Genomic DNA, 25036 nt, shown 5'->3' with positions numbered 1-25036 from the left:
CAGAGTGGAAAGTTGGACTGGATGTGAGTCTCACTGCTCATGTCACCCTTCATTCTCCAATTCTGAAACCACATGGTTGTGAAATCTTGTGTTGGATTCTGTGCAGGATAACAGTGACAGTGAGCTTACCATTTAGCTAGAGATAAAAAGTTTATAAGTGCCAGAAATGAAGAATATTTTCCTTGATTTCCATTATTTAAAGACACTAGCTGATTGGTAGAAAGAAATATAATCTCCAAGTTTTCCTAGATATTGCAGAAATTGCATTCAAACTCTACATCAAGGGTGGAAAGGAAGCTAGGTGAACATCAAATAGCAATGACTTATACCTCAACTGGCTCATAAACACACTGTGAGACAATGCAATATCATTCTCAGATGCTTCCATATCAGGTTCCCACTAATTTGTTTCAAAAACGTGCCTGAAAGTTGTCCTTCATGGATTCTAAAATAAAACAAAGCCAGTATCTAATATGAGTTTTTCTGCTTCAGCCCACAAAAATGTTTCACCTGTACCCATTATTTCAATCTCTTTGACTTTAGTGCTAGCCTTCTTTCCTCCATATCTGTCCCAGATACTTAGGGAGAGTCTGGGTGTAGAGCAATAACTGGCCCAGGCAGTGTCTTTGAAGTGCCTACAATCTAAACAGTCACGTAAATGCAATAAGATACGATTATGATCTTTGAAAGAGGTCAGGTGCAAAAACGCCTAAGACACATTTAGCTGCTAGGACTGGGGAGAAAGAAAATACCAGGAAGGCTGCCTGGAGGTGGTGGTAGCTGAGCTGAGATTTCAAGTGTGGGAGAAGGTGGGTGGAATGGGAAACACACCTTTTGGGAGCTGCATCAATGGAAGTGTGGCAGGTTTAGGAATTGCAGGACTTCAGTAGGGTTTCCCTGGGCCTTGGATTATAAAGCAGAGACCAGAGGTCAAGCTTGGGAGCAAATGGGTGACTCAGCTAAATCAGAGAGTTTTTAATAAATCAGCCTGCCACCCTGCTATTCTGAACCATTTTCTTTTATTGAATTTTAATGTCTTAATTGCCAAAGCAATACATGGTATTGGTAGGAAATGAAAAAAAAATATGTAGATAGGTAAAATGAAGAAAAATATACGGCACATAATCTTTCCATAAAAGGCCTTTCAGCAAATTAGAAATCCTCCCAGATTTATGCACATGTTTTTCTTAATACATATGCTCTTAAACTTTCCTTACCATTGTGTAACCTGAGCCTATTAGTATGTTAGAAGCACTTTGTGCAAACAATTGTATGTTTGTTTGCATCATTTATGATGCTCAAATAGTAATACTTCCATGTGTTAAAATATTCCCATATGGTTGAGATGTATTTCAATACTGGACATTTCAGTTGCTTTCCAACTAGAAATAATGTTAAGGTGAACATTCTTGCTCAGTTAATTATTTCCTTGAGCCCTTGTTAATAGATTTATTCAATCTCTATCTTAAGACAATAAGCTTGTAAGATTAACATACCTGGAATAAATTTTTAAAATGAATGAAAGGCCATCCATAACCGTTTCATTAATCATTAATCATTCTCAGTTGTTGCAACATCTTAACTCCCACAGCCTGCCTCCTAATATTTGATTTCTCAGATCCACCATCTGCAAGTGGAATGAACTGCCTCATCAGGAGGCGATGACTCAGAGTTCAAATCAGTTTCACAGACAATAGGCTCGAATGTGTGCCAGGGTGAGGAAGTAAGTCCACTGGGATCTTAGATTGGAGAGGGATGTGTCATTACCTGCAGCAAATAATGGGAGCGACTATGTGTAAGATTTGGACAGCATCCAGATAAGGGACACACACCTAAGGGAAGTGGGAGGGTGGGTGGGATTTTTGAGAGCTGTGCACAGGGTGGCCAAGTCTGGCTGCTGTACAACATAGTCACACAGCCCATCCAATAGGGATTTGGAGTGGAATGAATTGTTAAACCTAATGACATGCAGGTTGTTTTCCAATGCTGCACATGTATCCTTCTCTAAAATAATCAACTGCTTCTTAGACATTGTTGCATGTATCACATTCTCTAATTTTCACAGCAACTTCACAGAGGAGAGATGCCATCCTCACTTGTGGAGGGGAACAACTGAGGGTCACAGGAAGGAATTAGGGTGTGAAGCCCAGGTCTTGTCGCTACATCGCATCGCTGCCATGGACTGACTGCCTTAGCAGGCGGTGCTTCCTTTACCTGTCATGTTTATCCTTTTTGCTCTGTCATCCTGTGAGAGAAGGAATAAACATTCCCATGAGAAGATCCTCCTGTCCCAAACTCGATGTTAGGATTTTTACCTGAATGATCTCATTTTATCCATGGTAGCCCTGTGAGAAGGAAAGTTGAACTTACCTTCCTAGCTTAAAAAATGAGGTCAGGTCTACAACTGAGACATGGTGGGGGCATCACTGACTGTGTGTACCTTTCTTGGTGGTCCAGATCATTCCCCATTTCCTCCCTAATCTTCCTCTGAGTCACCTGCAGGTCTTCCAGGTTGGAAGGAGTTGTTCATGACCACGTATTATTCCTGAGTAGCAACCTGGACTTCTCCCTCACCTTCCTGTGTAACAAGCTTTCCTTTCATTGGGGATGGGTAGTGTGGAGGTTGCGGGGGTGAGGAAGATACCCAAGGGCAGCAGGCCTTACAGAGCTGACAGCAGTGCGGCATAATTAAGTCCCTGGCTTCTTGGATCACTTAGACGATAACCATTGTTTTGATCAATATCTTATTCCATATTTCTTTCTTAGTTTGGAGTTAGCTATTCATGTCAAGCAAAGGATATATTCAGAGAAATGAGACATGGTAGATATTCACTAAGAAACTAAAAATACAAAGCTAGACATAAACTACCCTATCCCATTGAAATGCTCATAAGAATGGTGATGAGGCCATTCTTGGACGCCTGTGCTGAAATGAACCATGAGACATGTATTTAGAGAAGATGAAAAGGGTACTTGGATCACTGAGCAACAGAGCCTCTTCAAACCAGGGAATGCAATAAAAATTGGAATGATCATTTTAGGGAATATGCATAGTTAGCCAGAGAATTAAAACAGAGTTTTCAAAAATTATATGTTATGGAAATAAAAAGCCAATAAATAGCACTCAAATTTGTAAGAAATTACTGAAAATGAAATCAAAGAATTCAAAAGTAAATGGAAACTTAATACAGGTAAGGGGAGAATAAAACTTTGTCAATCAAAAGGAAACATATGAAAATAAGAACACTGGAAGCCAGTGAGATTTGCTGGGACTATTACTTTGATTTTATAAAAGCTAAGCTCTTCATGGATGAAGGAAACTCTTGGTTGATTATGATCTCTTTGCAGACTATTTAGTTGATTTTTGCTGTTAGCTTGAACTTTAAGTCTCAGTGTGTGGGAAGCCAGCCCTATGCCAGACAGAATTCTGGAAAGTGGCTTACAAATCAGAATTGACCCTTTAATTTATTGTGCTGAATATTTATGATGAACAAAGATTACAGGGACAAGTCTTTAAATTTTAGCCATGATAGATGAATAAGAAATATTAAATCGACTCCAATAATTTGGGTCAGTTAAAAAACTTCCAGTCTCTTAGGATTAAAACAGCAACAACAACAACAACAACATAATCCTATTTAGAAATTCCTGGTGTGATTCCAGATGTGGGATTGGTTCTTTTTATGGAGCCCAGTAATTAAAATTACATAATCCAAAATCAATTAAGGAGTAAGATAGTATAACAAATTCTAATTTCATTACTTTTCAAAATATGAGTAATAACTGTACAGTCAACACAAGATATTCATATTTTTCCAGTGACTGCTGAAAAACAAGCAAAACAAGTCCAATCATGGTAGCAACTCTGTGTGAGGTGATCCACATCCAAAATCATTTATTGGTTCCAGCTGATTTTCACATTCTGGGTTTAGTCCTTCGGTTAAGTTTTATGAAAAACAGATAAAAGTGGAGTTGGCGATGAAAATATGTATCACATTCCCCCTAACGATCAAAACTAAATCCACCATGGCTGTTCTCTTCACAGGCTCATGCCAAAATTTGGCATCTCTACAATGCTTCTTTCCGCCCAACCCAGGGAGGCCAGGTGTCTATCGCCCTCAGCTCCCACTGGATCACTCCTCGAAGAATGACTGATCACAACATCCAAGAATGTCAAAAGTCTCTTGACTTTGTCCTAGGCTGGTTTGCCAAGCCCCTATTTATTGATGGAGATTATCCTGAGAGCATGAAGAAGAATCTCTCATCTCTTCTGCCTGATTTTACTGAATCTGAGAAAAAGCTCATCAAAGGAACAGCTGATTTTTTTGCTCTTTCCTTTGGACCAACTTTGAGTTTCCAATTGTTGGATCCTCAAATGAAGTTCCGTCAACTAGAGTCTCCCAGCCTGAGGCAGTTGCTTTCCTGGATAGACCTGGAATACAATCACCCTCAGATATTTATTGTGGAAAATGGCTGGTTTGTCTCAGGGACCACCAAGAGAGATGATGCCAAGTATATGTATTACCTCAAAAAGTTCATAATGGAAACGTTAAAAGGTAGGATTCGGGTAAAATTTATATTTCCTGTTGAAGTCCCCTGGAAAAATAAGCTATAAGATTATCTTTAGGAAACTAGGTAAATTTATAGTTTCTAATCACAATGTAGAAATTCATTTTCGAAAAGGGAGGGATACAGTTATGTAACACCTGACTTATTCCCGGCCCCAGAAAACGTACGTAATTCTTAGAACTCATTTTTTTTTTTACTTGAAAACTGGATATTATTGTTACATTCAGGGTTGCTAGTCTAGCTTTTTAAGCTAAAGCATACAACAAATCTCAGGCTCCGTAGTTCTCTGTACATGTTTTTGTGTCCTTACTGTTTTGCTCAAATAAAAGCATTTACTTCACTCAAAAGACATAAATTCATTGTATTTAAGAGACATATTTTCCCCTGCAATATTTATAGGAGCACTTTCACAATAGTCAAAATATGGAATCAGCCTAAAAATCCATCATTGGATGAATAGGCATATTTATGTGTGTATAAATAAAATGTATTTATAGGTATATGTAGTATATATTGTACAATACATATATAAACATATACATATATTGGACTATTATTCAGCTATAATAACCAATTTGCAGTTAAATTGTTAGAACTGAAAGGTATCATATTGAATTAACTAAGACAGACAGATAAAGGCAGATATCATTAACATCCAATAAAGAAATACTTGTTTATTAGTTTTGCTGTATATATGGAGTTTTCTTTTTAAGATTTGTTTTATTTTTTATTGGAAAGGCAGATATGCAGAGAGAAGGAGAGACAGAGAGGAAGGTCTTCTGTCCGATGGTTCACTCCCCAAGCGGCTGCAACAGCTGGAGCTGAGCCAATCCAAAGCCAGGAGCCAGGAGCTCTTCTAGGTCTCCCACGTAGGTGCAGAATCCCAAGGTTTTGGGCTGTCCTCAATGGCTGACAGCTTTCCCAGGCCACAAGCAGGAATGGGAAGCGGGGCTGCTGGGATTAGAACCAGTGCCCATATGGGATCCTGGTGTGTTCAAGGCGAGGACTTTAACCACCACACTATCGTGTTGTGCGCTATACAGAGTTTTATCCACCCCCAAAAGTACTATTAAAAGAAAATTTTCATTTTTTTGCATAAGGCACAATGTCAAGTGCCTAGGACAGAAATTGAAAGGTGTCTCTCAGTTTTGCAGAGCACCCTTTGGAAACAAGGAACTGTCTCATCTCCATGCTAAGACATTTCAATAAAAACAAATTGGAAAATAGCTTATTATTGTGAATACTTTTTTAGTGGAATTATCTAGATTTGATGATAACCTTTAGTCCATAAGAAAAATCATTGGCATTTTAAGCAAGAAGCATGAAGCTTAATTCATGTTTTTAAGTTGTGAACCCTTCACATCCATCACAAGGTGAGTAATCACTGAAGGTCACGCTGCTCTTGTTTTGTCTTCCCTTTGCAGCTCTCAGGCTGGATGGGGTTGATGTCATTGGGTACACAGTGTGGTCCCTCATGGATGGTTTTGAGTGGCACCGTGGATACAGCATCAGACGCGGACTCTACTATGTTGATTTTCAGAGCCAGGACAAGAAGTTGCTGCCAAAGTCTTCAGCCTTGTTCTACCAAAACCTGATAGAGAAAAATGGCTTCCCTCCTTTACCTGAAAATCAACCCCTAGAAGGGACATTTTCCTGTGACTTTGCTTGGGGAGTTGTTGACAACTACATTCAAGTAAGTCAGCTGACAAAACCAATCTTCAGTCTCACCAAGCCCTATCACTAGTAAGTAGTGTTTCCTTATTAGGCTCTTGTCATGGCACACTCTTCTTTCTTTGAGCCAAACACAGCTTCCTTAAAAGCACTCTAAGTGCACAAATTTGGAATACAATGCCCTTCTTTCAAAAGATCTTCCAGACTTCACCTTGTACCTTAAATTAGATCCCAAAGGGAAATAAATCTTAAACATGGAATGCTCAATAGAAAACCAATAAACAGAAAACACTTTTTGTTTTATAGCTTTCAACCTCCCTTAAAGTAGTTGTGTTTTGACACAAAAATTATATATATAATTATATATATACGTATATATATATATAATTGACTCTCAATAGACTCATGTGCACTTCAAGCAGAAAATGATGGTAAGTGAGTATGTAGTTGTTGTTGATGGTCGTTAGTGGTGGCAGTGGTGGTGGGGGAAGCTAGTAAACGCAGGATGTGAAAGCAACGATCAAAACAGAGACCAAGTTCAGAATTCGTAGTTAAAAAGTGAGATTTAGCATATTGAGTTTTTCTAGCCAATTCATTGTTTCTGCAAATCACAGCTTCAGAAGAGTGCTTGGATCTAAAGAACTGTTTTCTAGCTGAAATGGTTTAATCTTTTTTTAGTAAATATCACATTGAAGTCTTTTATTTCTAAGGACATAAGTCAACGTTACGCTTAATAATTTTTCTTTTGAATTATTCTTGTGTCTTTTTCAGAGCATGCAGTTTGTTTTGGAGACAGTCCTGGGCTTCAATTTAAACGATGGCATAAAATGTGTTTGCAAATATTTCTAAGCACAACAGAAAGGCTTGGCTCTCTTTGGCTCGGTGTGAGATTTTCCTGCTTGCTCCATGCCTGGTCTCAACACCTCCTTCCAGGGCTAAGGGGAGCCACCTTCTCCTAATTTTTGCTTCCCAAGGTGGGATCTACAGTTCACATAGGCCTAGAGGCGGCAAAGTGAGCTTGGTGAGGAGCAGGAGGAAAGGAGGAAGGGAAAATGACACCACCTGAAATCCTTTCCTCCTTCCGATTTTTAGATGCATGAATCAGCCTTTCATTCATAATGTGAAATGCCGAGGCAGCTTACTTTACAGAGAGAAAAGCATTATTTAGTTCAACGGTTTAAGATGTTCCAGTCCAAGATTGGCCAGGTGCAGTAATTCAGCTTCCCATGAGTGGCTGATAGCAATGGTCAAGTATCATAGGTGATTACAAGCTCGGCTGGGAAGCAGAGAGCAGCTATTCCCAAATGCTGGCTTTTTAATAAACTCTCTTAGGAGAGCTACTGTGGGCGAGCACATCCATAATGATCTAAGGACCTTGGTGTAGGTCTACTTCCTAGGCACCATGGTGGATTCAATTTCCAGCCTGTTAGAAGTTAGGAGTTAGGGGTTTAGAGTCCTGCATGAATTCAGAGACCAAACAGTAACACAGGGGCTAAGGAAGTGTCAGAGGGTCTCTGGTGCTTGTTCCATCTCTTGATCCTGCTGTGGCTCCCTGCTGAAGTTCGTCTGTCTTTTTTTTTTTTTTTTTTTTTGTCCCTGAGGAGTTCCTGCTCTGTATCTCCTGAGAGCAGCTTGCATCTGCAGGTAGCTCCTGGCTCCTCATTAGTGTGTAAGGCATCTCAGGGCCAGCTCCTCTGTTCAGACGCAGAGCACAGAGGTAAGGGGGAAGTGCTAGAGAGAAACATTATGCTACCCTCCGCTCCCCAACCGAGGGGCTATGTGTTTGCGTTGGAAATTGATGGTTATGGAGAAAGTGTTAGCAGTATGTCCTATTCCCTTGAGGAATAAAAGAGACTGGTAGGAAGTGAAATATATAACTGAATCAAATGGGAGGTTTGTGTTTGCCATCCAAAGTGGTTTGAGGTTCTGATCAAGGGATGGTCTCTCAGCAGCCCAGAGCTCCTCTGTCAGGTTTCCCCAACCTTTTAGCTCCTCGTCTTTGTCCCTCAGCTGGCAGGACTCACCAGTTTCCTTCAGGATGGGCAAAATTAAGTTGTCCTCAGACCCATGAGGACAGGTACTCCTCTGCAAGTTCTCTGCGTGGAATGGGCTGCCCCGCTGCTTTCCTTTTTGAGGTCTTCACACCAATCATTGTATTCTGTGGGCAGCAACCCCCGCCCAGCTCACTCACCCATGGGCTAGTCAACCTGAGTCCTTGGCTGTGTCAGTGCCAAGGTATGTGTTTTTAGTTACAAGTAGTCCCTTTACACTTCTAGCACATTGTATATCAGAATCCCGAGGACTCATAAGCCATTGAAATGATCTTGATTGAAGCATGCATTTCATCTTAACAACTTTAAGACTCATGTCCCATTAAGACACACTCTGCGTCAAGTCTGACCTTGAGTTCATCTGTAGAGAGCCATTTTACTAATTTCCCAGCTGGCTCTTTTCTCATAACCACTAGTGTGCATAGTGAAGATAGCCACAGAATGCACTACAAACTGAGCACATAGAACTTTAACATCAGTCCTTGTTCAGACAGAGTTCTTTCCAAAACATACCAAATACATGCTCCATGCCCATTCCTTCTAAATGGCCCAACTCTTAGTAAAAAACTAAGTCAACAGATTAATGGAGGTTGGCTAGCATGTGCCTCCATGCAAATTCTAAATGTCCGATCTTTTTCAGAATGTTTGTTTTGTGATAGGCTGAATAAACGCTGTTTTGGAATAATTATGGCCGAACAGTTATGAATTTAATCAATTTAGAGCTCTATAAAAATAATCCAGAAAATCCCTCCAAGCTCTACCACTTTTACTCTGAAAGAGCATGTAAATATTTTCTCTTGCAAGGCTGAGGAAACATGATTTGTGCCTGCATCGCGGTGGAAAAATATCCATGCCAGCATTCACACAGCACCAGGGGAAGTACATGCGTGGGTGAGCTACACAGCCCCATTCTTTAGGAAAAGCCATTTCCCTCTGACACGCTGATTCCTTGCTTCCTTTATAAACTCAGTGTTTATTCCTCCAAAGAAATGGCAGTGTATTTACAACACTCCACTGTGCCCTCCATCACCAAGGGCAGCAAAACCGCTGGAGCTTCAAACCCAAGATATACCTGACTTCTGCCTTACCAGGGAATCAAGCCTAGGAACCTCATCAGGCTGATTATTGCAAGAAGTTAGAGCTGGCTTAGGTGGCCTGGCTTTCAGATGGACCGAAACTTTCATTCTTACAGTTTGCCCACTTTTCTTAAACACTTGTTTTTCATGTGGGGAGTGGATACAGATGAGGCTTCAAAATGCTTGTGGAAAACAGGACTGAAAGAGAAGTTTATTTTGGTGCCAAAATAACATTAGAAATTTGCATTTTTTTCATAATAAACATCTCCATGAACTTTTCATTTATTTGAGAGAGAGAATAGGTGTTTTTGTTCCCTAGTTTAGTTTCCCACTGTCTGCAGTGGCTAGGGTTGGGTGGGAGATGGGACCCCCCGGGTCTCCCACACGAATGGGATGCCTGGGCCACATGTAGCATGTTAACCAACTGTACCACACTACCAGCCCCTCCCTCTTGTAGTTTCCACCATCAACCAGATGGAAGGTTTAAATCCTGTCATTGACCCCAAAGGCAATGAGAGGCAGGAAAGAAGCTTATTTAGCACTTTCACTACCTAGAGCAAAATCACCAAGGATGTGATTCACGGTTTATGGATCAACACTGGATTCCAAAACATTCCTTTTCCGACTCCCACTCGGGTTCCATGTTTTGCCTTTGTCAAGTGGTTTTTTTGTTTTGCTTTATTTTTTAATTCTTAGGTTAAAAGTTTGATTCTTGTGTGACTTCTTATCTTAGACACCTTGCTAGTGCACCACATGCCAGGTGTGAATGAATCATGAGTGTGGGCACTGAGAGAGACCTAACTCTGATGATGATGATGATGATGATGATGATGATGATGATGATGATGATTAACACCGAAGTACTAGCCTCAGAGTTTGAACTCTGAGTAAACCTAAAACACATACAAAAACAAAAACAAACAAACAAAAAAAGCAAAAGGCTTGCCTCCTCTGGAACCTAGGAAGTTCAAAATTCACCACCAGAAAAGTTGTAGCTTTTGCTTTTGTTGCTGGCGGGATGTCTTGAAATTATTGCATCCAATCACTTTTTGCAGAGAAAGTACAGCTAACGTTTCCATTTCGTAGGTAGACACAACCTTGTCTCAGTTCACAGACCCCAATGTTTACCTGTGGGATGTCCACCACAGCAAGAAGCTCATTAAGCTGGACGGGGTTATGACCAGGAAAAGGAAATCATACTGTGTGGACTTCGCTGCCATCAGGCCCCAGATAGCCTTACTCCAGGAAATACATGTCACTCATTTTCACTTCTCCCTGGACTGGGCCCTCGTCCTCCCCCAGGGCAATCAGTCTCAGGTGAACCACACGGTCCTGCGCTACTACCGCTGCGTGGTCAGCGAGCTGGTGCGTGCCAACATTACGCCCGTGGTGGCCCTATGGCAACCTGCGGCACCCTACCAGGGCTTGCCGCCTCCCTTAGCCAAGCAGGGTGCCTGGGAGAACCCGCACACTGCCCTGGCCTTTGCGGAGTATGCCCGGCTGTGCTTTCAGGAGTTGGGCCACCGTGTCAAGTTCTGGATCACCATGAACGAACCGTACACGCGCAACATGACCTACAGGGCAGGGCACCACCTGCTCAAGGCGCACGCACTGGCCTGGCATGAGTACAATGAGAAGTTCAGGCCTGCCCAGAAGGGCAGAATATCCATAGCCCTGCAGGCGGACTGGATAGAGCCCGCCTGCCCCTTCTCCCAGAAGGACAAGGAGGTGGCCGAGAGAGTACTGGAATTTGACATTGGCTGGCTAGCCGAGCCCATTTTCGGCTCCGGAGATTATCCCAGCGTGATGAGAGAATGGCTGAATCAAAGAAACAATTTTCTTCTCCCGTATTTCACCGAAGAGGAAAAACAGCTAATCCAGGGTTCCTTTGACTTTTTGGCTGTAAGCCATTACACCACCATCCTTGTAGACTGGGAAAAAGAAGATCCAATAAAATATAACGACTACCTGGAAGTGCAGGAAATGACTGACATCACATGGCTCAGTTCTCCCGGGCAGGTGGCTGTGGTGCCCTGGGGCTTAAGAAAAATACTGAACTGGCTGAAGCTCAAGTACGGAGATCTCCCCGTGTATATCATTGCTAACGGGATTGATGATGACCCGCACGTGGAACAAGACCAGCTGAGGATGTATTACATTCGCAACTATGTAAATGAAGCGCTCAAAGGTAAGGAGCTCAGCAAGCAGCCAACTCCTGAAGATGGGTCACCAGGATACGGATCTGCCTGCTGGCGTGCGCTCATGCTTGGACCCGAGAGCGATGCACGCCTTGCCACGGCGCAGCAGTCCCCAGGGGTACCCCATACGGAAGTGCCTTAAAGCGCTGTGGGAAGTGGAATTCAGAAATCAGTTTATTTTGATGCAAATGAACTAAAAATTCATGTTTTATGATATGTGTTTTCTATGGACTTTTAAAATATGTCTTATAGACGGAAACGCTTGTATGCAACAAGATAAACATATCCCTTTCTTGAAAAAAGTTTATGTATTTGAAAGGCAGTTCTTTCTCCTTCCATCTCTCTCTCTCTCTCTCTCTTTCACACACACACACACACACACACACACACACACACACACACGTGCTCAAGGAGGAAAGCAAGAGAAAAAAGAGAAAATTTCTCTTGGTGGGTTTACTTCCCAAATGCTCACAGTGGCTGGAAAGCAGGCTGGGCTGTAGTCAGGACCCAGGAACTCCGTTCAAGTATCCATTGTGGGTCGCCAGGGTCCTGGTACTTTAGCCATTGCCGCAGCCTTTCAGGGCACACATGCAGGCAGCTGGCGTCCAGCAGAGCTGGCACTTGAACCCAGTCACTCAGATATGGAATATGGCCATCTTAACTGATGTGCCAACCCCCTGCCCCTTAAACCTGGCTTTGTTTCAATTTTCCATAAATGTTTTGAAGTCTCCTCCTCCTTATTTCCCCAGGGATAAGGAAAGTGGCAGGCCAGAAGTCTCTAGCACCTTCTCTGAACCTATTAAAGCACAGGCTCTCTGGTCTTCAGCTTTTGCTGGCCCCATAATGATGCGAGCTGCGTGATGGGCACATAGGTTAACCTAACTGAATCACAGCAGGCTTAATTATGTAGAACCAACCGCTAACGGAAATTCAATATTTGTCTTTGCATGAAAGAAGCCTTTTCTGAGGAAATCTAATTGAGTCTGGAGTTTCATTAAAAGATACCGAGATTTCCCTTGATGCAGCAAGGCTACATAAAAGTGATGTGTGGTGTGCAAGGTATTTCAGTAACGCCTTCCCTGTCCTTTTGTTTTCCAGCCTATATATTGGATGGAATTGATCTTCGCGGGTACTTTGCATACTCATTTAACGACCGCTCGGCTCCCAAGTTTGGCCTCTATCGTTACGCTGCAAACCAGTTTGAAGCCAAACCATCCATGAAACATTACAGGAAAATTGTCGACAGCAATGGCTTCCCGGGCTCGGAAGCACAGGGGAGATTTTGTCCAGAACAACTCACTGTGTGCACTGAGTGTGGCTTTTTTCACACCCGGAAGTCTATACTGGGTTTCCTAGCTTTTCTATTGTTAGCTTTTATTATTTCTCTTTCTCTGATTTTTTACTACTCAAAGAAAAGCAGAAGTTACAAATAGTTTTGAGCGTTTTCCTCTTCATGTGTGTGGAGATGATTGTGCTGTTAACCATTTGCACCTCTCAAAGTTGTCCAACTGCACACTTCATAGAAAAGCCCTTTGTGGGATATGACAGAGGTTTTGAGATGGGTCTAGGTGATTGTAAAATACTGACTAATGTGAAGAGTAGTGCCTGAATCCCTTCTCTTCTTGCTGATTAAAGAACTTACAGGCACTGCAATTTTTGTAACATACTCTGTAATAAAAGCATGGAAATGCTAACCATATCCAATAGCCTTTGTACAAAACTTTGAATTATAAGAATAGGAATATTTTTTAAAAGACTTATTTATTTTTTCATTGGAAAGGCAGATTTTGCAGAAAGGAAAGACAGAAAGATCTTCCATCCACTGGTTCACTCCCCAAATGGCCACAATGGCCAGACCTGAGCTGAGCCTATCTGCAGCCAGGAGCCAGGAGCTTCTTTTGGGTCTCCCACATGGCTGCAGGACCCACAGGCTGTAGGCCACCCTCCATTGCTTTCCCAGACCATGCGCTTGGAGTTGGAAGTGGTTCAGAAGTTATGTGCCTGCACCTGTATGGGATCCTGGCACTTGCTAAGGACGAGCCCCCAAGAGTAGGAATATTTTTAATACATTTTTTGGAAGAAATTTTTCCAAGAGTAAGTGAAGACAGTTGAAAACAGAGGTGAAAGGAGGTCGAGGTGAAAATGTTGCTTTTTAAAGTAGTGTTTCTACCACATGCTGTTAATAAGAATTTGCATATATGATTCACAATATAATTAGAGAGCCAATCATAGAAACTTACATTTGATGTGACTTTTGAGGTGCTCTCTAAACTCTGGCTCCTGAAGGGCTTTTTTTCACCGGTGCCTTTTCAAGGGCAAATCAGAAGAAACTTTTGATAAATGTTTGCAGAAAAATGATTGAATTGTGTGATGCTGAGCTCTTTCAAAGGTAAAAGTCACTGTGAAGCTTAGTATATTGCAGTGGCTCCAGGCAGAGGAGAGGAGGCCGAAGTGCCTACTGTTAGGAATCACAGTGTAATTAATTGATTATACTGACTTATTGTGAGCAGACCTCGGCGTAAATCAAAGGACATTTCCAGAGAGAATCAGGATGGAGTAATGGCTTGCTCCATGAAGCGTGACTCTACTTTCTATTCTTTAGCCCAGGCTGTGATTTTATTTGAATGCTAGTTTTCTGTTATTTTTTAATTTTTAATAGACTCAAGAGCAGTCATGTCTGATCACCCTGGAGGATTTCCTTTGTGGTCTTCAAAGTAAATTTCATGTTTTTATAGCTACTTCTGTGAGAGAGGTTTGAACTAGTTTTACTTTGAGCTTCTGCACTGAAACATGCTACTGATTTCTTAAAAGGGCTAATAAGGAGTTGTCTTTTAATGCCCTTAAATAAATCTGGCTGATGTTTTCTGAGTTTTGGACAGGGAAACCTCTTTATGCTCTGAAGTTGTTCTGTAGAGAAACCACTCTCATGTTAAACCAGATAAACCAACAACCCAACACAAAATTGAGCTCACTGACATACGGTCATGGCATGTGATTAAACACCCTACTGTATTATATATCATCTTTACAGGTGGTATGATTTTTTTTTCCATGAAAGATAAGATTTTGGGTGGTATTTTTAAAATGAGACTTGTAAAAATCAGACACTAGAAAATCAGTAGTTTATGTATATTTTTTCTGATCATAAGAGTAATATATATGTTCATTGTAAATAATTTAAAATACAGGCTGTATGTAAAGAAAAAAAAATTTAAATTACTTGTAATCCAAAAACCCAGAAGTATCCACTATTAAAATTTTTTGTGTATTTTATTTTACATTGTTGATATTGGATTCTGCTATCTATAATTATGTGACTTCTAAATTATTTATATGGTTTGCCTCATCATTGTCTTCAAAGCATGACTTTTAGTTGTAGAGAATTCTTCTACAGGAAATGTGTCCCTATTTAAGTACTCTACTTGCTTGGCAACTTTCTTATTAGTTATTGTGAATTGAGTATTGTTCAAAATAATCCTCTTGTTGCACTTACTTTTCCTTCTTAAGTATAGACAGAAGTAATTCCCCTTGGTAAAATATGCTAATAAATTTACCTGCTACTTTGTCTTTTTTTATAATTAGATGATACATTGTTAGCTAATTTAAAAAAAATTGTCTTAAGTGTGAATTGATTAAGACATGTAATATGTGGCTGGAGCAGTGAAGAAATAGGTAGGACTGTGAAAGTGTGGCCTGCCAGATTACAGAATGGAGGCAGGAAAAATGCCCTGGATTAGTCCTTGAGGTTGAGCTGGAGAGCAAAACAGGAAGAGCTGAAAGGGACAAAACAGAGAAGCAAAAGTGCAGAAGAGAACTGACATCTCCCATCCAGGTACTAACCAGGCCCGACCCTGCTTAGCCTCCGAGATCAGACAAGATCAGGCACGTTCAGGGTGGTATGGCCATAGACAAGAACTGACATCTCAACACTACTCAGCTAACGATAACAAAGAGTGTCACGTAGACTGTGCCTGCCTGTGGACACTTGGAGGAGGTTATCTTGAAGGAGAGGAGAGAGGTGCCTCTTTGATCAGGCCTGGAAAAGTCAGGAGGCAGTGGGAAAGGGCTAAGATGACAGTCTTTCTGGTCCAAGAGGGTTCTGAATCTGTTTTCTGTTGCTCTGACTGGATATCATGGACTGAGTAATTTGTAAAGAATGGAAACTTATTGGGTTCCTAATTTTGGATGCTGAAATACCCAGTATCAAGGTGGTGGCACCCTTTGAGGGCCTTCCTATGCTTTGTAGCATGAAGGAAGGCATCACGTGGCAAGACAGCAAGTTTGTTAGCTTGTTTTCTCTTTCTTTTAAAGCCGTTGGAATCGCCATGGGACCTCTCATTTAACCCAGTTACCTTGCCAAGGCCCTCCTCCATCAACACTTTACTGGGGATTGGCTTTTCCAGCAAGCAGATTGGAGAGTACATACATAGCAAGGGCTGATACACATCCCTGTCATATCAGCACCACATTCCTTCTACTCCAGCGCTTTTCTTTAATTCCTTCCTCTCTGAATTTGGAGGGTTTCTTCTATGGCTGTACATAGGTAGACCTGGAATGCCTATACCGTGTGTAACACAAGAAGACCAACTCTGCGAGTGGTAAGCCAACAGTTCCCAGAGGCCTCTCGGTGATTTCCTCCCATGCTTTCATCTGTCCTGCTCAGCTTGTTAACTTGGTCCCAAGTGGACCCTTTGCCCTTTGCCCCAGTTCACTGTGCCCTGATTTACAAGGGTCATTTTGATTCACTAGGGATATTTACTGTTTTACTTTTGTCTTCCACACTTAACAACTGGAATCTACTAGAGCCTTGGAAACGATCCTATACATTATTTATAACAGTGCGGCCCAACAGAAATACAACGCAGGACACACATTTCATATTAAAGGATATTATTTATTTATTTGTTTGACAAAGAAGAGAAAGACACAGAACTCTTCTATGTGCCGGTTTGCTTTTCACATAATTACTAAAGTAATTACTAAAGCACATAATTACTCTGCCAGGCTAAATCTGGGGCAGGAACTCCATCCAGCGGCCCGCAAAGGGCCTTAACAGGAAGTTGGATCAAAAGCTTAGAATAGCTGTGATTCAAGCATAGTCTCACATGGAATACAGCAGTCCCAAACGGTGGCTTAACGTGCTGTACCACAGTGCCCACATATCACGGTCAGTTTGGATTTGTTGCATCGAGTGAAGTTAATTTATTTTGTTAAGATTTCTTTAATTTCACCCAATATCTTGAAAATATTCTCATTTCAACATGGAACAGGTGGAAGAATTACTGGCACGGTGTATGTGCTGTTTTATGCTAAAGGCCTAGAAACCTGTTGTGTGTTCTACACGCAGCACGTTGCTTGCTCAGTGTGGAGTGGCTACGTTATCAGGAGTCAGTTGTCACATGCTGCCAACAGCTGTGGGACTGGACAGCCCGTCTGCTAAGTAAGTTAACAGTGAGCTTCCAAAGTAAACTTCCAAAACATTTAACAAAGTAGAACAATCATCTTTTCCTTTTCAAGAATCTCCTAACATCTACAATCTATGCAAATAATTCATATGTAAGTTTATAGTTAAGGCAAACTATTAAAAGGTTTTTAAATATCCATGTGAGGTAGAACGTTTTGGCAACCTACTTTTTCCATATCAAAGACAAAATAAAATGCTTCAATTTTTTTTTTTTTACATGTGAGGGTTGTGGGGATGTTGAATAAGAATTTTTTGGCGCAAAAATTTTTTTGAAAAATTAAAATTTTTCACACAATATACATTTTCCAGTGAACCTTTGGAATTTGCCTTATGTGCATTGGCTTAATTTTTTTTTTGTTACCAAAATAAGCCTATCTTTTAATTCAGTTTTTCATGAATGTTTTGAAATACTCTTTCCCCCTCAAATTCAGACCTTAGTTCAAATTACCCTGTTACAGAGAGTGAGAGAGATCACGCCCAACACAAGGGTAGGATGTAAGGAGGAATGTTTTAGCCAAGCTTGGCAACAGCAGCTTGGCTAATTCCTGTTACACTCCAACAAGCATCACACCGCACAGCTGAGCGTGTTTTTTTAAGATGTATTTATTTTTATTAGGAAGTCATATATATATATATAGTAGAGAGACAGAAGATCTTTCATCTGCTGATTTGCTCCCCAAGTGGCTGCTATGGCCAGAGCCAAGCTGTCCGAAGCCAGGAGCCAGGAGCCTCGAGCCTCTTCCGCATCTCCCATTCAGGTGCAGGGTCTCAAGGCTTTGGGCCGTCCTCGACTACTTTCCCAGGCTACAAGCAGGGAGATGGATAGGAAGTAAGGCTGCCAGGACACGAAACGGTGGCCAAAGGGGATCCCGGTGCACACAAGGCAAGGGCTTTAGCCACTAGGCCACTGTACCAGGCCTGGAGCATGGGTTTTTAAGCTCACGTTGGTACAGAACAGGCAGGAATTTTTTCTCAAGCCATCCAATCAGTGGACCACATTCTACTTGGTGAGTAATAAAACCATCCAATCGGCTTAAGTTCAGACCACACCTTGTGCCAACCAGCTGGCAAGCATGCTAGCTGGGGTTAGCTATGATCAAAGCTTAATCAAGGAACCAAGATGGAGTCACATCTGCCCACTGTTAAGGGGAGTTTATCAATTGGCTGCACCTTATCACAACCCTCTTGTTCATTAGTAGAATAATTATATTTTCGATGGTACCTTCATTTAACATTGCCTACTGAACAATGATTCTGGAAATTTCTGTCCAAAGAAGAGGGTCATCTGGATGATTTTGTCTTTCCTGGCCAGCAGGGTTACAGATCTAAAGAGGAAATCTGAGGTCAGGTTTATTTATTTCATTGTTTAGCACAGTGTTTTATGTATAATATTTTTCAATAAGTATTGCTGGTTAACTTCATACATGCAAGAATTAACAAAGAAATAAATGAATATACAGAATTGACTCATTGCTGTTACCCCTGTTGGGAGACAGAATTCACAGGGACAATTCTCCATCATAAATAGGCAAGTGTGGGATTGCTGCTGTGGCTTTGCTGGTTAGGCTGCTGCCTGCAGTGTGGGCATCTCATTGGCACCAGTTTGAGTCCTGGCTGTTCCACTTCCCATCCAGCTCCATGCTAATGCACTTAGAAAAGCAGCAGAAGAGGGCTCAGGACTTGACCCTCTGCTCCCATGTGGGAGACCCAGAAGATGCTCCCAGCTCCTGGCTGTGGTCTGGCCCAGACCAAAATGGGCAGTAAACTGGAACATGGAAGCTCTCCTTGTTCCTCTTTCTATTTTTCTAGAAATCTGTCTTTCAAATAAATTGGTAATTAAAAAAAATAAATCACATGTGTTAGATGCCAGATGGCTCAATTCTAGGTGAGAGCAAGGGATGATAAGCTTACATAGGGTAACTTTTTATTATCTCCATTTCTAGAATAAGGAGCAAAAAAAGTTTATGGTTACTAGCTCTGGAATGATCCCTAAGGGAGGCAATTTGCAAGTTTTCTATATTCATGTTGGCTCTTAATCAGTCAGTGTTCTTTCCAACTCTGGTAAATTCCTTATAAATAAAAAGAGAGAGCTAATTTCTAGAGGAACCTCCCACATCACCTCCAAACATTTGTAATTTTCTGGAACATACAGTCTTTTCCTCCAGATCCATTATGTTTTTTCTATTTTAAAAAGATTTATTTAGTCAGTTTCAAAGAGCTCCAGAGAGAAGGAGAAACTAAGAGAGAAAGGGGTATTTTTCTATTTGTTGGTTCATGAGATGACCACAATTGTCAGGGCTGGACCAGTCTAAAGTCAGTGGTCAGGAGCTCTATCTGGAGTTCCTATGGGGGTGACAGGGGCCCAAGCACTTGGCCTTCTCCTGCTGCTTCCCCAGGCACATTAGCAGGGAGCTGAATCTGAAGTGGAGCAGCTGGGATTTGAATTAGTTGCCCATATGGAATGCGGGCATTGCAAGTGGTGGCTTTAACCACTACCTCACAACACAGGCTTCATCCAAAATTGTTTTTTTTTAAAGATTTGTTCATTTACTTAAATAGTTGTAGCAAAAGAGGGAGCGTCAGAGAGATGTTCTATCTAGTGGTGCATTACACACATGGCCACAATGTCCAGAACTGAACCGGAATGCAGCCAGGAGCCAGGAGCTTTGTGCTAGTCTTCCATGTGGGCAGCAAGGGCACAGGTACTTGGGCCATCTTCTGCTGCTTTTCCTAAGCTATCAGCAGGGAACTAGATCAGAAACAAAGCAGCCGGGACACGCGTTGGCATCCATATGGAATGTCAGCATCTCAGGCAGTGACTTTGCTGCTATGCCACATCACTGGTCCCACATCTTTCCATTTTTGTAGCCAGTAAATATTGTTAGTTTTGATAGTTGCAGAACATTACCTGGGTATTAGTTTTTCATACATTTGTAGTAAATGCTATTGTTCACATCGCAGAGAATGAGGTCAAGAAAACAACTAAGGATTTTGAATGAAGGATAAAATGCCTGTACTGAGTTCCAGCAAACCTGAATTATCCTGAAATCCTGTTTCATGATATGACCTATGACCATTGGAAAGGACATAGAGGCCAATACTGCACCCCTCTTTCTGACCCAGTGTTAGTCAGCCTGACCCATGTTCCCAGTACTCTCACATTTGTGTGCTCTTTGAGTAACTCAATCCTGGCTGAATCTACCTCCACCTGCTCATCTTGGAAATGGGAGTGATACTGTTGATCTTAGCACTGAACATAATAAGGTAACAAACTTAGACATATTTTTTTCTAGACTTACTTCACATACTCTTAATGTGTGTGAGATTTCTCGTAAGTCAAATATCTAGAGCTCACTAACATAAAACATGGGACGATGACAATCAAATGATTCATCCTAAAACCCATTACTTTGTGTGTTTGAATGCAGAATTTTCATAGAATACCCAATTCAACTAAAAGTATAATTAATCCTCACATTTACTTAATAATACTTGATTGTTTTCTTGGATTCAGATTTTGTAAATGTTGAATTGAGAAAAACCCAAAGATAATTTGGCAGAAGATATTTCTTTATCATTATGTTGTACCATCTGCTCATTAGAAACAATCTAATGACATGGATAAAAAATTAAAATTTGTGTATGTATTATTTAGTTCATAAATAATGGAAGGTTCATTAACTAAATTTATTATTCAAAAACCTTTGATAGAATTTCTAATCTAAGTCTTTCAATATGCTTATGTTATGGTGAAACTAGTTAATGATAAATGATTCTATTTTATATAAACTATAAAACAGTAAATGCTAGACTAGCATGATCTTCTGTTCCTTTCATCTTCTCAATTAGTTTGTAAGATTTTATTTCCCTTTGATACTATAGCAATTGTTACCTAATTATAACTTTACTCATTGTGTTGTCTAAGGTATTTCTTAGCTTGTTTTTTTTTTTTTTTAGCTTGCTTTGGCTAATTTATACCTTAGTTATTGCATAGCAAATTCTTCCAATGCCATGGCGTTGCATGTAAGAAATGTGGTTTTAAAAATCACCTTTTCCCCTTTAAAGGATGGTGTCATGGGTCCTTTGATAAGTAGACCCAAAGCTTCAAAGCATTTCAGTTGACAGGGGGCAGCAGTGGCAAGGCAGAGAGGAGCAAACGGAACCATAATTAGGGGAAGATTGACAGGTCAGTTGAAAATATCCTATTAGTAAAGGTCAATGAGATTAAAAATGAGCAAGTCTTTATTCCAGATTGGTAGCAGTCTATAATGTCCTTATTTTATCTAAACCCGTCATGGTGTGTAACGATCCAAGTAACAGGCAGAATGAAGTCATGTAGACCATCAGACGAAGAGCTTCAAGAGTCCAGCAGGGCTGGACAGAAAGGAAACCAGAAAGGAGCTGGGGTGCTTGCAGGCTGGGGTGAGCTGTGGGATGGAGCAGCAGCCAGACAGATGTCCTGGGACCTGCTGTCAAAGTGCAGAGAGCCAGCCTTTTCTCACAGCTCCTACTTTCTGAAGCACTTTTGGGGCAATGGCAGCTGCACCTGTTCATGGATTGCTGTAGGGTGGTACTGAAGAGTCTCAAGAGCAGATTCAGTGGACACAGTAAGATGAGGACGGTCAATAAGCTGAGTCAGAAACTGGAATGTCAAAATGCAAGAGCGTGGAGGTAAAGCTTTTTCAGTTTGCATCAGGAAGACTGTGTCAGAAGTGGTGATGCTGTGGAGAGTTACCTCAGGCTACTAAGGATGGATTATGGGCTTAAGAGAGCAGGCCCAGTGGATGAAGAGAGGAAAGAAAAGTGGAGGGAGGCTTCAGGAGGATTCAAGTGTGTCCAAGAGTCAGAGCAGGTCTATGACGGGAGAGGAACAGGAGACTAGAAACAACTTGAAAGAGCAAGGGTCATGTTGGCTCCTGAGCAGAGGATCAGAGAACCTGGATTTTGGAAGAAGAAGCCTCCTCTGTAGAGAAGACAGCCCTCAAATCCAGACAACAGCGTTGGTGTTCCCATATCTAATTGGCTTGCAAATGTGCTATATATGTTGAAACATGCAACCCGCTGCGTCTTTTTGTCCTTGTCCAAACAGAGAGGATGCTAATTCATCAAGAGTAGTGGATTTTGAGTTTGGTTGCATGTGAGAAAAACCTGGGAACTTTAAAATTTTCCCAGACCAATTAACCTAGCCTCTCTGGTGTGGGGTTCAGTTTGTAAGGTGTTTACAATTGGAAGTCCAACTGGAGAACTAATGATCTCAAACAGCGTTTCTCTAACTATAATGTCTGTATGAATTCCCCAGGGACTCAGGTAAAATGCCATTTCTGGACTCATACATCTGGGATGAACTTGAGTTCTTGGGTTTCTAAGAACCTCCTGTGGGTGCCCACTATGCTGTTGTCCTGCAGACCACCTTGAACAGCAAGGTGAGGAGGGTCCTCTGCAGTTTGACTGAGGGATGGACATAGTTTTTTCTCTTGGGAATAACAAGAGCGAGAAAAGAATCACATAGTCTGTTCAAATGATAGGAAAGGGCAGCATGCCATAGAAAGCTAACAGATTTCATTAGTTCAAGGCTGCCAGAACCAAAACTTAAAATATATATAGAAGAGTAATTGACTCAAGAGCTTTTTTTAGAAAAATATTTTTATTATATTCCGTGACACTGTTTTGTAGGTACAGGGATTCTCCCTGCCTTCCTTCCTCCGTCTTTCTTTCTTTCTTTTTCTTTTCCTTCCTTCCTTCCTTCCTTCCTTCCTTCCTTCCTTCCTTCCTTCCTTCCTTCCTTCCTTCCTTCCTTCCTTCCTTCTTTCCTTCCTTCCTTCCTTCCTTCCTTCTTTCCTTCCTTCCTTCCTTCCTTCCTTTCCTTCCTTCCTTCCTTCTTCTTTCCTTCCTTCCTTCCTTCCTTCCTTCCTTCCTTCCTTCCTTCCTTCCTTCCTTCCTTTCTTTCTCTCTTTCTCTCTCTCTCTCTTTCTTTCTTTCTTTCTTCCTTTCTTTCTTTCACATTGATTACTTTTTAGTGAAAAGGCACAGACAAGGAGAGACAGAAAGATTCTCCATCCCCACTGGTTCACTACCCAAACTACTGCGATGGCTGGAGCTGAGCTGATCTGAGGCTTTGAACGAAGAGCCTCCTCCAGTTCCCTCTCTGTTTATCCCTCCTACCGTTTCTCCCATATTATTACAGTAATACAGCCCAACAGCTACAAGTTTAATATTCTGCTATTTGAGTGCATCATGGCTTTGTAAGTACAAAGAAAAGTCTAGCATCCTATTGTCAAGGTGTAACTGACAGTTTAATTGGCATCCTTCTTTTGTTTGGGACCAGAGATGCACACTGCACCGTATCTTCACTTCCCAGTATACTAGCATTTTATCATATACACTCAGACATCTTCTGGTAAAGTAGGTGGGACTTCAAAGTGGAAAACAAAATCAAAGAGAAGTTGATTTTGGTGTAAAGATGTTTTAATCTGCTATAATTTTGTTGCATGTATTTTCCACAAAATTCTTGAAGCCTCTCCTCGTCTCCATAGATTTCAAACAATTGTAACTCTACAGAAACTTTTAAAATTGCCTCATACATTCAGTATGAGTTCATAAAATAGATTGAAAAGTGGCAAATCTATAGCCTAATCATCTAAAATTATGTTCACATTTACTGATAATATAGACAATATGAACACATGCAAAGAGTTTTACATTTAATGGGACATTCATTCATTCATAAGAATGCAGCTAAAATACACAAAGAATGAAGACAAAATGAAGATAGTCTTGAAGGGGAATTGCTTGAAGTCTGCAAAAAAATTAATTCAATTCTGGGAAAAGCTCTCCTTAGCCTACTTAGAACTACTCTTGCTTTTAAAGAGTTCATGGCAAATACTTAATGTGAAAAAATCATGCTGAAACTTCCAAGAACAATTTTTGTATCAAAATCAACTTATCTTCTGTTTACATTTTTCCTCTAATGTTTTAAAGTGTCTGACATTTGAGACGTAATGCTGATTTGCGCTGCTGTTTTGGGAAACCTTTAAGAATATTATGTAAAAGCAAATAATCTATACCTTTATTCGAAATATCTTGGAATATAAGTTCTGTGTTTCTTTTTGGATGCATGCTACGCAATGATCGTATCATAATAAAATGACTGTGAATGGTTGGAGTTGTTGATTAAATTCCTAGTGGGTGTCTCATGGCAGAAATCTACCCAGCCTGTGGCCAGATATGCTTGAAGGAGAATACTTCTGATTTTTCTTCTTTGTGATTCCTTTCCCACTATTCTCTCGCTAATTTGTCCGATTCTTTCCATTCCAATATATATAACATCCACCCTTTGTTTGGATACTTATTGCAACTATTCTATTGGGAATTTTTGCTGAAAAATTTCCCATAAAACCTGGCTGTTTTTTTGATTTGTGTCCATTTGGTTCACATTAAACCCCACTGGAATAGGTCACTTCCTTCTTCAAATATATTTCTTTCTTTCTTTTCTTTTCTTTTTTTAAATTATGTATTTGAAAACCATAGTTGCAGAGAGAGGAGAGAGAGAGAGAGAGCAAGTGGTACCTTTTTATTTCATTTTCAATCTTTGCTTTTAGAAAATATATACTCAAAGCAATTTTTAAAGATTTATTTATTTTTATTGAAAAGGCAGATTTACAGAGAGGATTGACAGAGAGAAAGATCTTCCATCTTCTGGTTCACTCCCCAAGTGGCCACAGCAGCTGGAGCTGAGCTGATCTATCCAAAACCAGAAGCCAGGAGGTTCTTCTGGGTCTCCTACATGAGTGCATGGTCCCAGGGCTTCGGGCCAGCCTCACTGCTTTTCCAGGCCACAGGCAGGGAGCTGCATTGGGAAGCAGAGCAGCCAGCTCATTAACTGGGATCTGCAGGGGATCCTGGTTCATACAAGGTGAGGACCCCAGACACTTAGGCTACCCTACCAGGTTCTGAAGTTTAAGATTTATTTAAAATGTGGAAGAGAAGGAGGGAAGGGAGGGAGGGAGG

At 41.0% G+C, this 25036-nt stretch overlaps 1 protein-coding gene across 1 annotated transcript in view; it reads left to right on the top strand.

Annotated features, from left to right (window-relative positions):
• The window catches only part of KL (klotho), a 55129-nt gene extending 42131 nt beyond the window's left edge, over positions 1–12998 (top strand). The window contains exons 2-5 of the mRNA XM_040979893.1: positions 4046–4556; positions 5994–6262; positions 10454–11555; positions 12664–12998. Of these exons, the coding sequence (XP_040835827.1) occupies positions 4046–4556; positions 5994–6262; positions 10454–11555; positions 12664–12998 (2217 nt within the window). The remainder of the gene's footprint in view (positions 1–4045; positions 4557–5993; positions 6263–10453; positions 11556–12663) is intronic.
• Positions 12999–25036: the final 12038 nt, after the last annotated feature.

The sequence above is a fragment of the Ochotona curzoniae genome, unplaced genomic scaffold (genome assembly GCF_017591425.1).
Source record: "Ochotona curzoniae isolate NIBS_2020 unplaced genomic scaffold, NIBS_Ocur_1.0 contig_3332, whole genome shotgun sequence".
NCBI lineage: Eukaryota > Metazoa > Chordata > Mammalia > Lagomorpha > Ochotonidae > Ochotona > Ochotona curzoniae.
Note: the sequence above shows the minus strand (reverse complement) of the source record. Positions and strands in the feature narration are given on the sequence as shown.